The sequence below is a fragment of the Botryllus schlosseri genome, chromosome 13, assembly GCF_051294905.1.
Source record: "Botryllus schlosseri isolate E-star chromosome 13, Bs_hap1, whole genome shotgun sequence".
In the NCBI taxonomy this organism is placed as follows: domain Eukaryota; kingdom Metazoa; phylum Chordata; class Ascidiacea; order Stolidobranchia; family Styelidae; genus Botryllus; species Botryllus schlosseri.
In genome coordinates, this window is record NC_137248.1 from 24,420,348 (window position 1) to 24,434,304 (window position 13,957).

The following is a 13,957-nucleotide window of genomic DNA, read 5'->3' on the forward strand; positions in this document are numbered from 1 at the left end:
AGAAATGCAGCTGGGTTGTGCTCCCGACGATCAATACGCCAAAGAGAAGACAATAATGAAGGCAACGTTTGCAGTGTCAGAAATTGGTCGAAAATCGCAGAAGCTTGGCAGATTTGCGGACAGTGGTGCTCCAAGCATGCATCACACGGATTCGAAAAATGTAAGGTAGATCGATTTTATTCTCTTGCGCTACGACGTTAGTTGGTTACTGTTATTGGGATATTGACAAAGTATAGTTTTGTAAAGTAACTTGCAATCATTGGTTTCTAAACCCAGGTAGGGGTCGCATTTCCTGCGAGTCTAATCCTCCGCTGCTGGCAGATGTAGGACGCAGGTGCTTATATAGCATAATATTTTGATAAGAGAAGTGTGCGGGTAAACCCGTAGCATGAAGGCTACCCTATTTATTCGATGCCAGGATGCATCCAATAGCTGAATAGCTTGATATGTATTGGTGATGAATAGTGATATATTGCAAGCCTTTTGAAGAGATATTAGGCCTCTGCCATACGACGATACCCTTATGTTGAGTATATCATTGAGAAAATATGCACCGCGTTAGTGCATGATATTTGCAAACATTGCTTTGCATGTAATACAATAAATAGGGCACACTCTCGTTCTGTTGGTATATACCAATATTAAATGCTACGTGATATGAATTAGGAAGTTTCATATCAATTTAGAATAAAATGATTGCAGGTGAATATTCGATTTTTTAAATACCCATAACAGTATCTTTCTAATTAGTTAGCGTGCGAGTGATATTATCGGTGTCCTGAATTCTGAATTATATGTATATTTTAATGTTGTCGTGATATCGTGTATGTATTGTTTTGAGGTCTTAAGTGATATTTGTTGTTTAACGAAGCCTAATGTTGTTGATTTGTATTTCAGTAGTCTGCATGAACAGAATGATGTTACTTCGAGTCATTTCAAGATCAGCCGAATACTATGTTATGATGGTATTTCGTTTTATTAGTTACTTTGCCCCTGCATATAAAATCGTTTCCTGTCTCCAATCCCTAGGATTAACTTCATTCCCTATGATTAGCCCCAGTCCATATGTCGTATGACCCTAGGTATGAGATATTGACCAATATATTCGTTTTTTTTTACACCAAGTTCTTTTGGTCGGAAGGGGGAACTTTTAACGAAGTATATTGGTATAACGCCATTTTAATGATATCCAATAAGGAGTTGGTAAACCCGATAAGGCCTTCGTGAGTCGTATATTTTGTCGTGTGAACGTAGATAACAAAGTATAAATCGTACGATGTTTGGTGCATGTAATCTGTTGTGGTTATGATATATGTACGGATGTAATACAGCGTACATATACATTCATGATTATTAGCTAGTTCGGAGGTCGATATACATTCATGATTATTTGCTAGTTCGGAAGTCGATAGACATTTATAAGTGCTTCGCTAATTGCAAGAAAAGATATATCGCATTTTGAACCATACGTGATTGGCAATAAAAGTTACAAGTCGTGGAGACGGAAACAAAATATATTCGTCAGTGTGATCCATCGAATACGTGTGCAATAGACAGGCCTGGTGGTACGTCAGCCAACAAGGTCGTACGGCGTGGTTAGCCGGTCCGTCGAACGGAAGAAGAAACACGCAGCGAATTGTAAACGCAACCTTCTTGGAGTCAGATATACAATTATACAACTACAAACGTTCGCTCTGCGTTAAACACAGCCTTTTCCAAATTAGATTAGAATTAGAATTACAGCTACTAAGCTTTTTCCAAATTAGATTAGAATTAGAATTAGAGGTACTCAGTTCGCAAAAACTTGGAAATTGAATGACATTGTATATGGGAAATGAATACTGCAAAATTCAGTTCATATCAAATCACAGTGAGTGGTGCAAAGGCCGTCAGGCGATAAGCGCCACATATTTGTTGTTTAATAAACAACAACAACAACAGTGCATTCCCATACCCATGAGACTTCTGTACACCAAGCTTGGCTCGATTTTTACTATACTTTAACGAGATATTACTTCTTTTATGGTAATCATGGGCATCGCCAATGTTAGTCAGAACGGCGATGTACTTAACGTAAAGTTTTAAAAACTAGAATGTTGTTCGCAGACTACAAGCTACTCTAGCATGCTATTATTCGTCATAATATCTGCTATGACTGCACGGTGTAAGTAAGGCGATGGCGACTTGGCACTGGATTTCGCTGCGCAAGAGGAGATATTCTTGTTAACTCACTGCAATATAGTGCAATGTGCCTCGGACAAAGAGGCATTTTGATGAAAACAATAATTAGATTAGAACTAGAATTAGAGAATAGGGACATTTCACAAATTAGATTAGAATTAGAATTAGAACATGAGAACATTTCACAAATTAGATTAAAATTAGAATTAGAGCATCGAAACGTTTCACAAATTAGATTAGAATTAGATTACTTGCATTTCGCTCTAATTTAGTGAAATTAGACAACTAGAATTATCTAGTTGTCCAAGTCTGCTCGCGGGCCGCGTGTTGGTGACCCCTGCGTTAAATTATACAGCATGAGATTCTCGAGTCTATATGTGATAATTTCCTGGCATTGAAACGTCGCATGTACAATTTAGATCAGGGGTGGCCAACCTTTTCGGCCAAAGGGTCAAATGAGATTTACGTAACATTGCGCGGGCCACTTGAATGTTGCTGACCTTTAGTCTTCCGATAGGAGTGAACCGGGTTAGGTAACGGTAAAAACAATACTTGTAATCAGGGCTGTGGCGTCGGAGTCGGTGGAGACGGAGTCGGAGTCTGGGTAATTTTCGCTTGGTGGAGTTGGAGTTGGAGTCGTGAAAACTAGCTGGAGTCGGAGTCGTGGGGAAAATACTTACTGGAGTCGGAGTCGGAGTCGGAGTTTGTGAGAATGACCCTGACTTCGACTCCGACTCCAACTTCTCTATCATGAAAACATTTGCTTTCAAAGAGTTTTCAATAGAATTTTTATGTACCACCAATCACTGTTATTAATAACCATACAGATCAGGTGCGGCCAGCCCGTGGCACGCAGGCCAAATTTGGCACACGATAAGGTAAGGTGTGGCCTGCGAGGTAATTCTCGAAATTATTTATGACATCAGGTTCAATTGCAAGGCCAACCAAAATTTGATTAGCATGACCGCGAAATTTGATGATGACTAAAACAACAGTTCTGACGCATTGACGTATCCAGCGGCCAGCCATATTTATCCCAGATCTTCGTACAAGACCATAGAGCAGAATATTTCATAGCAGATTTATTTGACTTGAAATTTTTCTCGGTACTTCGCATGATTCATTGTCACTAGATTTCCTACATTCAGTATTTGAGCCCCCTTCTAAAAATTATAAATACATATTGTTCACAGAATGGAGTCTAACTATATTCGCAATTAGGAGATAACGTGTCGTCCAACATGCGGCTTCGCTTGTGCACTCGCAGCGAGATCGTCGACGAAACATTTGCACAAAATGATAGAGGCATGTTCACTGATACCGTCGATTTTGCTACGTCTAAACGTCGAATAATCCTGTCCTTGCCAAATGAGGCCAGTATGGTATACAGATGCGACCCCCAATGTTTGTTAGCAACAGATTTATTGATATAATTCAGTGATTATCTTGCAAAAAAATTTCGCGCTTCGCGCGCCCATGGCCTGATTGCGCACTGCACAGTTGCATGACATATTGTTATCAATTATGTTAATTGCATAGTGGATAATTCGAGCTGTGCCACATGAAACAATTTAGCATGCTACCGTTAATCATATGTTTGCATATGTTTAATGGTTGTAAGATAGTCATTCAACCGACAATGTGGCATATAATTTTCGAAGTAAATTGTTAAAAATGCTGGAGTCGGAGTCGGGAGTCGGAATCGGAGTCGGTACGTTTAAAGACCCAGGAGTCGGAGTCGGTATATGGAAAATGTGTGGAGTCGGAGTCGGTGGAAAAATTTACCGACTCCCCAGCCCTGCTTATATTAATACAGTAGCAATTTACAACGATGTGTGGCCACTATCAAAGAAGCGCCGTTATTTTCAATAAAAGTCATTTTCTCGCCGTTTATCACTAGCCTACAGTTAATAATTATAGATGACGATGACGGAGCTTAATTTGAACTGGTGGCGGGACGGTCTAAAAGTGGTTCACGAAGACAAAAAGGTTGAGAAACACTGCTCCAGACAGTTCAAGGATTCTGCTTTTTTTAAAATGACTCTCAGAGTTGTCTGAAATTTGGATACAATGATGCAGATGGCCATACGAAATTCCACATTGCACAATTTTGCATCTTCGCGTATAACGTGACATTTTCTACATATCAATAGTTGGATCTGTTTGTTTTGTGAAGAAGCTTCGCTCATGTACCTGGCTGAATTGGTAAGCATTAAAACGAAATTATTTCTTTCAATTTCCAGCTTCTTCAGTGCGTCGTCAATCTACGTGCTGGATCACTGTCTCCACTATGCTGGACTGGTGGTGTCCAAGATGTAGGACTATACGTCTTTTCATGCACAGAGATGTCGCCAATGAGTATATAGAAGTAGTTTTCCCTCTCTTCAACTACGAGAAATGTGCTTGCCATAGAGCAGCTCCTATACGACACCAACGAAATGCAGTTTGCAAAAAAACTTTTCACACTGGTAACAAATTTGACAAAAGGTCAACGCAACAATTTTGATAAAAATTTTGACTCTTTTGACATGTCAAAAAATATTCGCCCTAGTCATCACTAACAGTGTAATATTTACATATTCTCCAGTGAAAATTGTTACGTAGATTTGTAATGCGAAACAAGTATTTATACTTCCTGTATGGCCCTGCATGTGAAATGCATTGATAACCTTGAACGAAAATTGAAAAGGAAGGAACATACACATAATTTGCCATTTTTATTGCAGAGAAATTGCATCATTTATATTGAATAAATATCACCAGAGCAACAATAATGACTTGTGCAAATCCTAAATCAGACTTTGATTTGTGTAGGAAAGCAGATTTGCGATTTGGCATTTCTGGTGTCCTTAAGTGCATATGTAATCATGCACGAATGAAATGGATGTTCAGTCATTGCGTGGTGAGTTTCAACCGTCAATATAGTACATTGATAATTTGCTGTTTGTTGACAGATTTGGAAGTCATAGGTCCTCGAAGTAGGGATTCTGTCCCAACCATCAGCCAGAAGAACGACTCTTTGGGCGCAAGCAAATATCTTCTGTCTATTCTTGAGGATTCGTGAAGATCTATTGGAGGATATGTCCGACTGAATTCAATTTACATATATAGTCGTACTATTCTGCGGTCTGCATGTTAATAGTGAACCAGTCATGTACATTAGAATCTTTCGTCATCATTGGTAATAAAAATACCTCCACTGGAGGAGCTTGAAGGAATGAATCTTTTGATTTTTTCATGCGTAGTTGGAGTTGGAGGAAGGTGGTTCCACAATATGATTAGCGGGCATTCAGTATTATCATCGCGACATTTCCAATTTTAGCCCATAAAAATTTGATTGAAGTCTTGTAGTATTTCCTCTTGGATGCAATTCACTATTGATAAGCACAGGTAGATAATGCTGGTCGCCAAAATGTTCTTGATTTCTGAAATTTTAGTGTCTCCGGGACACCAAAACCATAGCCCACAGCCCTGCACAGTGAACGCTGTTTTTTGCCCCTGGAAACTTTCAAAACAGCAGGCTCTTGATGTGCAGTGAGTTTATCATCAATCCAGGAATATATAAATCCATGCCAAGAGTTTCTAAGCGTAATATTCGTATCAGACTAAATTCACCGCAGAGAACTGGATGTCATACTTTACTTGAAATGTCTGCTGGAAATATCAGAATATCACTGCATAGACGTTCTACGAAGCGATAGAAAATACTTTCCGTGAGGGAGATACTACCGTTGTCTAAAATTCTTAGCAATTACTCTTCATTGAATACCATATCCAAGAATTATCCGAACTCCAAATGAGTTCAATTTACAGCAAAAACCAGCACAATCCGCACTACAGCAACGGCATCGTCATATTTGGTTACCTACCCACTAGGGGGAGCTGCAAACCACAAGTTACCAGATCGAGTCTCCATGCCAGCTACGTTGTAAATTGCTATGTTAATACTGCGTGGGTGTCTGGCAGACATGATCAACTAGATATTTCTAGTTGTCTAATTAGATCGAAATAACGCTAATCTAATTCGTGAAATGTTTCTTTACTCCGATTCTTTATTGTGAGAAATGTTTCTATGCTCTAATTTTAATACGGAGTTCCACTTCATTTCGAACACTATGGGCGATAAAGACAACTCGACCCCAAAATATTGGTTTGGATCTTGGCTATCTTGGCAGCGTACATCGATTGCTGTTAATTTTCGAGAGTCGCATGATATTGCTGTTGTTAAAATCCTCATTGTGTAAGGATGACAGTCATTTGATCTCAAAGATACATCAATTAGAAACAAAGAGTTATCGGAAGGTTGGATTCCGTTTACGAAAAAGAGCAATGGATGGATGCTCGGTCCTGGGAAAGTTGTCTGCAGAATATCATTAGTCATTTCACCAACACGATTTATCCTGCATCCCCTGCAGCAAATCAGTTCCCCCACGAGGGTTGTGCGTTATGGAAAATTATGTAATGTACATTTGCTGCTGTGAGGTCCTACAACATATGAAAATCATACGTTTGCATTACAATGAAGCTGACGAGGCAGCCTCATTTGTTTTCAATGATAGAGGTTGCAGAAGAGACGTCTGTGCCAAAAGCTGTTGCAAAATAAGCTTTTTTAGAGAAGCCTTGCTATGTGCAACGAGAAGAGACCATAGAGTCATCAGTCACGGCATCTTGTTATGACAATTCCACAATTTGGAAAAGGCAAGCTGAATCTATAGTGATTCACCCGTTATCGAACGAAATATACTTGACAGTGAAAAGCAACCATCATTTCAATGATGAATCCATTAAAAATTGTACCGGTACTTTTTTCAAGTACGGTCACTTCAACTTCTTCTTTGACATTCGATGCCGTTGCCTATGGATTGAATTGAAACAGCTGTTGGACATTGAACCCAGAAGAGTATCAGTGAAACTGAGGATGATTATGAGCCAGAGTAGAAATGGTGGCAACTTCACACACAACTTTTTTTTATTACTTATTCTATGCAAGAAACCCTTCTGTCACGGGTAACTTATTGGCAAAAACAACCGCCATTTCCCGTTTGGCTTATAAGCTCTCTATTGTGTTGATGATATGATATCCATGAATACTGTCGGATATTGAAAGCATGGCGTCATTTTTGTACTTCCAACTGAAAGACTTGGAAATTAAGCTGACTTGTAAGACAGTGAAGCAAGCGATCACATATCACTTCAACAAAACGTGTCCTTCAGCAATCGTGGATGTAGAAGAAATTCCCATTCAGAAACCAAGTGCAAAATTTTCATCATTCAAAAATTGTAACACAGTATGGACTATTGTCGGTTGCTCCCTACCCGGACTCTTATGATATGTATCCGATACATTTTATGTTGGTAGCGCAACGGACTTTGCTAAAACCTCCATGATTTTCAAATATCAACTCGATGATCAAAAAGGACTAATGGTCAGAAGCTCATTTTTGAGTTTACAATCTGCAATTTTCATATTAGCATTCTCGTTAAATATGCTTGGATATGGTGATGCTATTTGTATCAATTGGGTTTCCACCCTAGCTTTATTTTTGTTCATGATTTTATGATCTAATGTGCTTGAAGTTGGTTGGTCATTATCGTATTGGTGTCCCAAGAGTTGCATGTATTTTGCCTTTGTCTTAAGCCATTCGCATATATGGGTTTCTCAAATAGCAGATCGACATTCCTTTCAGTTTAGCATTATGTCACTGAGTAATATTGAGCATGTATAATACTTTGCTTACATTTAGATAATCCAAAGTTATGTGCTCACAGCTCACCTACCATACAATTTATTTTCCGGGTTAGGCAAAAAATATTCGAGAACCTCTGCTTTATGTACGCTTTGCGAATGAATAACCAAAAAATACCATCTCTGGGAAGTAGCTTTTCCTCAAAAACCCATGCCAAGGCATCACAAATCAACTAGAGCTTCTAGATTTCAGATGTGGTAGCTGGAAGTGACTACCAGATATGTATGTTATTACGACTTTAGTTTATAACCTTCCCGTTTTATTCAATAAGATAACTGCGATAATACAACCGGTACATTGTTTAATTGTCAATGATCAGAGAAGATGAGATCTAGCTGGTATTATTAGTATTTTTTCAATAAAATACACCAGAAGATAGTGAAGAGATTAAACGATTGAAAGGTGTTGTAATGATATGAAGTCTTTCTACTAGGGATGGTGTGAACGTGAGGTTCACGTTCGCGTTCTGTGTGTGAACCTCCGTAATTTAGAGGTTCACGTTCACAAACGAACCTTGGTAGGTTCTGCACTGTGAACCTTTTTCATATATCACAATTTCCACGTCATTAAAATATCTTGAGTTGCATTTCAACTGCGTTCCACTCTATTCATGGCGCTGGTAGCATTAAAAAAATCAGCGCTAAAGAACATGCACCTTGATAATCTCAAAAATTTTACTTGATTTGTTACAAAAGTTTGCTCGAAATATCCAGTTTTCCGTTTGTGAATATTTAGTGACTCTCTGCTGTGAGCTGGACCCTCCCTCAACCACACAACATCAAGAGCGAAATACGTAACATGTAGGTGGTCAGCGAATGATGCGTATTCAACCAATCAATGAAATTTATATCGTTGTCTTATGTTAACTAATCTAGCATGCGTACGGGGTCAATCTTGATTACATCGTATGCATATTGTATCATAAAAACCAAATCCGTGCGATTGGGGTGTTGCTACTGCTGTATAACTTGTTAATGTGGTAATATCGGTAGCAAGTATAGAAACCCGTTTTACACTCTACTCAGTATCAACGTAGCAATACTCAGACGTCGAGTACATTGTCCGGTCTGGCCTCGCGCGTCAACACGTAACCTTATATTCCCTTGCAATGCAAGTCCTCGTCGAAATTGGTGTCAATAAAGCGACGTAAATATTGATTTTATGGGATTATTATATTGCATTATATTCGATTGCCCCATATTTGTTACATTTGGCGACGTTTAAAACGTCAGTAGGCTATATACTTCAGCATTGTGGCATTATGTGGCCCGAGTCGTCGCTAGGTAGATATCGTTTACATTAATATAGGTTATCACTTCACTGAAATGTAGGGATAGAATTAGCAATATGACGTCACGTGACGTCATGAGGTTCACATTCGCGTTCACACAGAACCTTTCAAAAAGGTTCGCGTTCACACGAACCTGAACCTTTCAGAGGTTCACACCATCCCTACTTTCTACCGGACAGCTATTTGGCCAAGGTTCTAATATATCTAGAAAGGGGTTGTGTTGAATCCATTCCAATCTGGTGAAGTTTCTGCCACTAAATGGCAAAAACAATAACGATGGAATCATTGCGTCAAACTAAATCATAGTTTCATCACGAGGACGAGACGCCAAGAATTAGCATCGTTGTTGTCAGCTAAGAGCTACTTGATTTCCATATGGATGATTCATATTAACATGGATCCACCATCCCCGTTGTACCTCAAGAGACGAAATTGGGTCGATGTTTAGTCTAGTCCCATAGTACAACAAATAGCAACAGAACAGATTTAGATCGAGTCATCTTTATTGCCACCGCATGTCCAAATGGAAGTGAAACTCTCACATTCTGATCCAATTTTTAGTTATCTTGAAAATGCTACGGGAGATTCGAGAATTGTATCGTGAGAAACCAGCCAAGCTCGGTGTACAGATATTTGCCATCCTCATGCCTATGACAATGAACTCTGATTCAATTTCCAAGTTTTTATAAATTTAGTAACACTAATTCGAATGAAATTTGGAAAAATTTAACTATACGGTAACCCTAAACTAATTTGAAAAGTAAAAATTTTTCTAGCTGTCCAACTCGGCTCACAAGCGACTAACCTGTCTTTTCAAATTGTACGCATCATCATTACTGTTTGCTAATGCAACTCAAACCCGACGGCGCTGCGGGATAGAGCACCAACTCCAACACAACAGATATCAAGAAGCCTCTAGAACCTTTTACCTCAGCCCCATGCGCAGGCGAAAATGCTATCGATAACAGTACAGGCGGTGCTACACTGTAAATCAGATTTCCACCATAGCGCAGGGCAGACTTGGATTAGTTGCCTCATTACACTACCCTGAATATAGAGAGAAATCATCAGTAATGTAATCCTTTTCGAATTTCTGCTTTTCCTGAAAGTGCCACCGCGGAACTGTATGGTGCCAAACGAGCCAAGCTTGTGCAATGTACAGTATAGACGTTTGACCTTCTCGTGCTTTTGAGAACAGACTCTGATGGACGTGAACGTAAATTTATTCAATTTGTCATGTTATCGCAAATTCAGTAATTCTAATTCCAATCAAATTTGGAAATGCTTACCATTTTCTACCTACAAAATTCAACTTGCGACCAGTACGTAGTATTGACCAATAACTGTTCCTCGTAGAAACGTATGTAGCCTAAAGATATGGACCCTTGAAAAAGTAGCGCAAATTCTGCTTGAGTACTTTGAAAAAGCAGAACCCCTTTCGTGACCGCCTCTGCGAATATCAACTGTGTAGCTGTTATTCTAGCTTTCGTGTAATTTTGAAAAGCTGAAAATTTACGACTTGTTCAAACCCGCTGCGGACCACTACTATATACTGCTGCTCCACAAACTCGTTTGTCACATATCTAGCGAATACAAATGATCGAGAGTCGCATCTCATCTACGATGATGCTTCGATCTGTCATAATCATCACAGTGTTCTCTCTCGCGATATCTCCTTCTCCAATCTCTGTCTTGATGATAATACTCTCGCCTCCTACTGGAAGAATACGTTCTGCGTCTCGAACTTCTCGGAAAATCTCCGTGACACGACTCCAGCCATCGGTCGATATCATAATACCGTGCCCTGCGCAAAGCAAGCAGAGATAACTGTCTTCGCTCTTTGAAATTTGATGAATTTGTTTTGAAAATAGCGTTGGACGGTAAAGTACCTCCGCTCTTTAGGAGCAATCCACATTTAGGGCCAATGATCATACATTTTTAGACTTGATTCTATTTCCAGAAAAAAAGTAGGCCTCCATCTACCTTTTTGGAGTACTGATGTTGTTGTGTGATGAGTGTTCAATACTTTCGCGAGTGACACTGTCATAAGAACCGCGTGAAATAGCCCTGGTACCATAGTATATTTTCGAATATTTCACCTATTTGTAGTTACGTACGTGCATCATGCAACTTCAAAAGTACCACCCAATGATTAACTGCTAACTGCTAAGTATACCACCCGTCCACCAAATTTACATTTTCAAACTGCTTGCATGAGTAATTTTCAAACCATCCATTTTCTACTTCCACTGGTAGTGTTGCAGGTCTCGAGCTAGCAAGACATGTCAGGCCATCCGGTGCCGGGTACGGAATGACTATTCGAATCTGGTACAATATTTATGGGAAATTTGTAGTTCGAGTAGATTAGAGTCACTTTGAAAAAGATATCGGCAATTTTAGTGATGTCACAACATGGTGGTTGGGAGGCAGAGAACTATCATCTGTGACTGCTAGACCAGTGCTCTTCAACCTTTTTGGACGTGGTACACCCTTTTAACGTTTGCTCAAAACTTGTACACCCCTGTTCATTAGGGGTCTTCAAAAATGGCTTTTTTCTCAAATCGTACTGGCTACTTGATAAAATTGTTGGGTTACCTAACTTAAGCCTACACACCAAATTTGGTTGAATTCCAGCCAGTAGCCGCCTTTGCCACGGGAGAAGAAAATTTATATTTATTATATAAAAATAAATAACGAAAAATTTGAATTTTTTCTGTTCACCCCATGAAAGTATTAGGTTGTCAATAAAAACGATGTTCTTCAAACTTGGTTCAATTCCGACCAGTAGAAGCGGAGTTATTGCCGTCAAAAAATTTGGATTTGAATAAAATAGTATTTGGTCACAGAGTCTATTCGCAGCCAGTCAGTACCCCCGCCACGCAAATTGGAATTTATTTCGTGTCAGAGCAAAAACAGCATGACATTACGAACAATAATCAACCTAAATGTAACAGTATTGGGGAGAGAGTAGGTAAAGCTACTGCTGCAGAAGCGGTAATTCAGATCAGCGATGATAGCAGGCGCACCAGACTACTGTGTGTCCGCCCTGTCCCATACCAACGAATATAGAAGGACATTCTTTGTCTTATACCGCACACAGTTGATAGTAGCACATGGGCTGCAAGAGATGTCAGCAACCTCAGATCGTATGCCGCCATACACAGTCTATTGTCGCTAATTTACACCACTAATAACAAAATACTAAATTGCAAATGTATGGCGAAATATTGGACATACAATCGGCATTTTGAAATAAAAGGGTTTCGATTTCAACATTGAAGCTATTTCGACCCTGGCTGGCTACGTCACTTCATTCATGTGCATTGCGGTATTTATTAACGTCGGGTAGGAAGTACAGATTCAAAAAGTCTGAGCTATCGCGGCGGTTTCCTCAAAAATCACTTAAAGACAGATGACTAGCTGAACACATGTTTGTTAACTGCATACTATCCAACCCCAAACGAAACCATTGGTCTATTGCCGACGGCTAAATGAAGATAAGAAATATTTCCTTATGACATAACAATCAAGCGGTGTACAGTATTACACTAGAGATAACATCGTACCATATTGCTCATTAACCTGTGCGTCAACCTATACTGACCCATAAACCTGCCTTTGTGATAGCTAGCCATCGGCTCATTGTAATTCGGATCTGGTACACCCCTGTACACCCCATTCGGGTGGTACACCCTTTACAAATTCTGGTACACCCTAGGGTGTACGACAACCCCGGTTGAAGAGCACTGTGCTAGACTGAGAATTGTGATCAATTTCTTGCCGCGTACATCTGTCCAGATGCAGCCTTTCTAGATTATTTTATGTCCAAGCATATATCAATGGCTGTGAATCTGTTAAAATACATGCTGTGAAGTGTTGGGAATGTGGGGAAGCCAGTCGTCGTACCTTTTGAATATCGGCTGAATATATCGGGGTTATTGGTGAAGGTGCAAGTTACTGTTTAATTGGTATCGGCTTCAAAATATGATACAGAGCAGGCACTGGCGTACATTACTGGGAAAAAATGCATAGTTACCTCATATAATCCGAGGAAGAGCCTGCATTTCGCCAGAACGGACCGTCTGGGATACTTTCGCTTCGATGAACCCTTCTGCGCTCATCGTGATCGCCTAATATCATTTCGTTGTCTCGATTTGGTGCTAACGGAGGCCTGAGCAAGAGAAACACACATTTTGGCAAGTTAGATATGGCAACGTTCGACGTCAATCGCCGGTGGGAACTTGGAACATATCGCTGGGCCTGGGCATTTGCCTCTGGTCTAGTCTACTGAATATCATGACCATTAGCAATCAGGGTTTCCCCAGAACATACCAAAGTTATTCGCACTCATAGGCTACTTAGTTAGGGTATTGAAGGATTATAGGTGCATCGATTACCCATATCCCAAGAATGATACCAAAACCTAACCCTAACTTCACTTTTAACCCCAACTTCAGGATATCCCACACATTTTACGGTAACCCAATCCTAACCTTACGATACCCTAACCCACAACCCTAATTTTACGACACGAATGAAAAAATAGGACCAAAGAGCGCATTAAAATGCCAACATTCAAAAAAATCGTTGTTGGCTTTACTCTCAATGTTTGTTTCTATAATGGTTAATTTCTACGATTCCAACTTTGCTGCGAGATTTTCATTATAACACACAATTGACCAGAGCAATCATTTGTAAACTGCATGTAGCTCTTTCAACCAAAATGTTGCACACTCCT

General features: G+C 39.7%; 1 protein-coding gene and 1 long non-coding RNA gene across 4 annotated transcripts in view; one reads left to right on the top strand and one right to left on the bottom strand.

Moving 5' to 3' along the window:
- LOC145453686 (uncharacterized) overlaps positions 1-13,957 on the bottom strand; it is a 41,849-nt gene that overhangs the window by 8,193 nt on the left and 19,699 nt on the right. Inside the window, exons 14-15 of one of the 3 annotated variants that reach the window (XM_080331660.1) lie at positions 13,256-13,390; positions 4,543-5,249 (exon numbers count right to left, since the gene is read on the bottom strand). In XM_080331660.1, coding sequence (XP_080187786.1) covers positions 4,976-5,249; positions 13,256-13,390 — 409 coding nt within the window. In that variant the 3' untranslated portion in view covers positions 4,543-4,975. Of the gene's footprint in view, positions 1-4,542; positions 5,250-10,424; positions 11,024-13,255; positions 13,391-13,957 lie in introns of those variants that run through there. The other 2 variants (XM_080331661.1, XM_080331659.1) reach the window with 2 other exon arrangements.
- On the top strand, positions 3,890-5,399 carry LOC145453699 (uncharacterized). The gene is made up of 2 exons (XR_013919879.1): positions 3,890-4,386; positions 5,136-5,399. It is a non-coding gene; the product is annotated as an uncharacterized LOC145453699 (long non-coding RNA).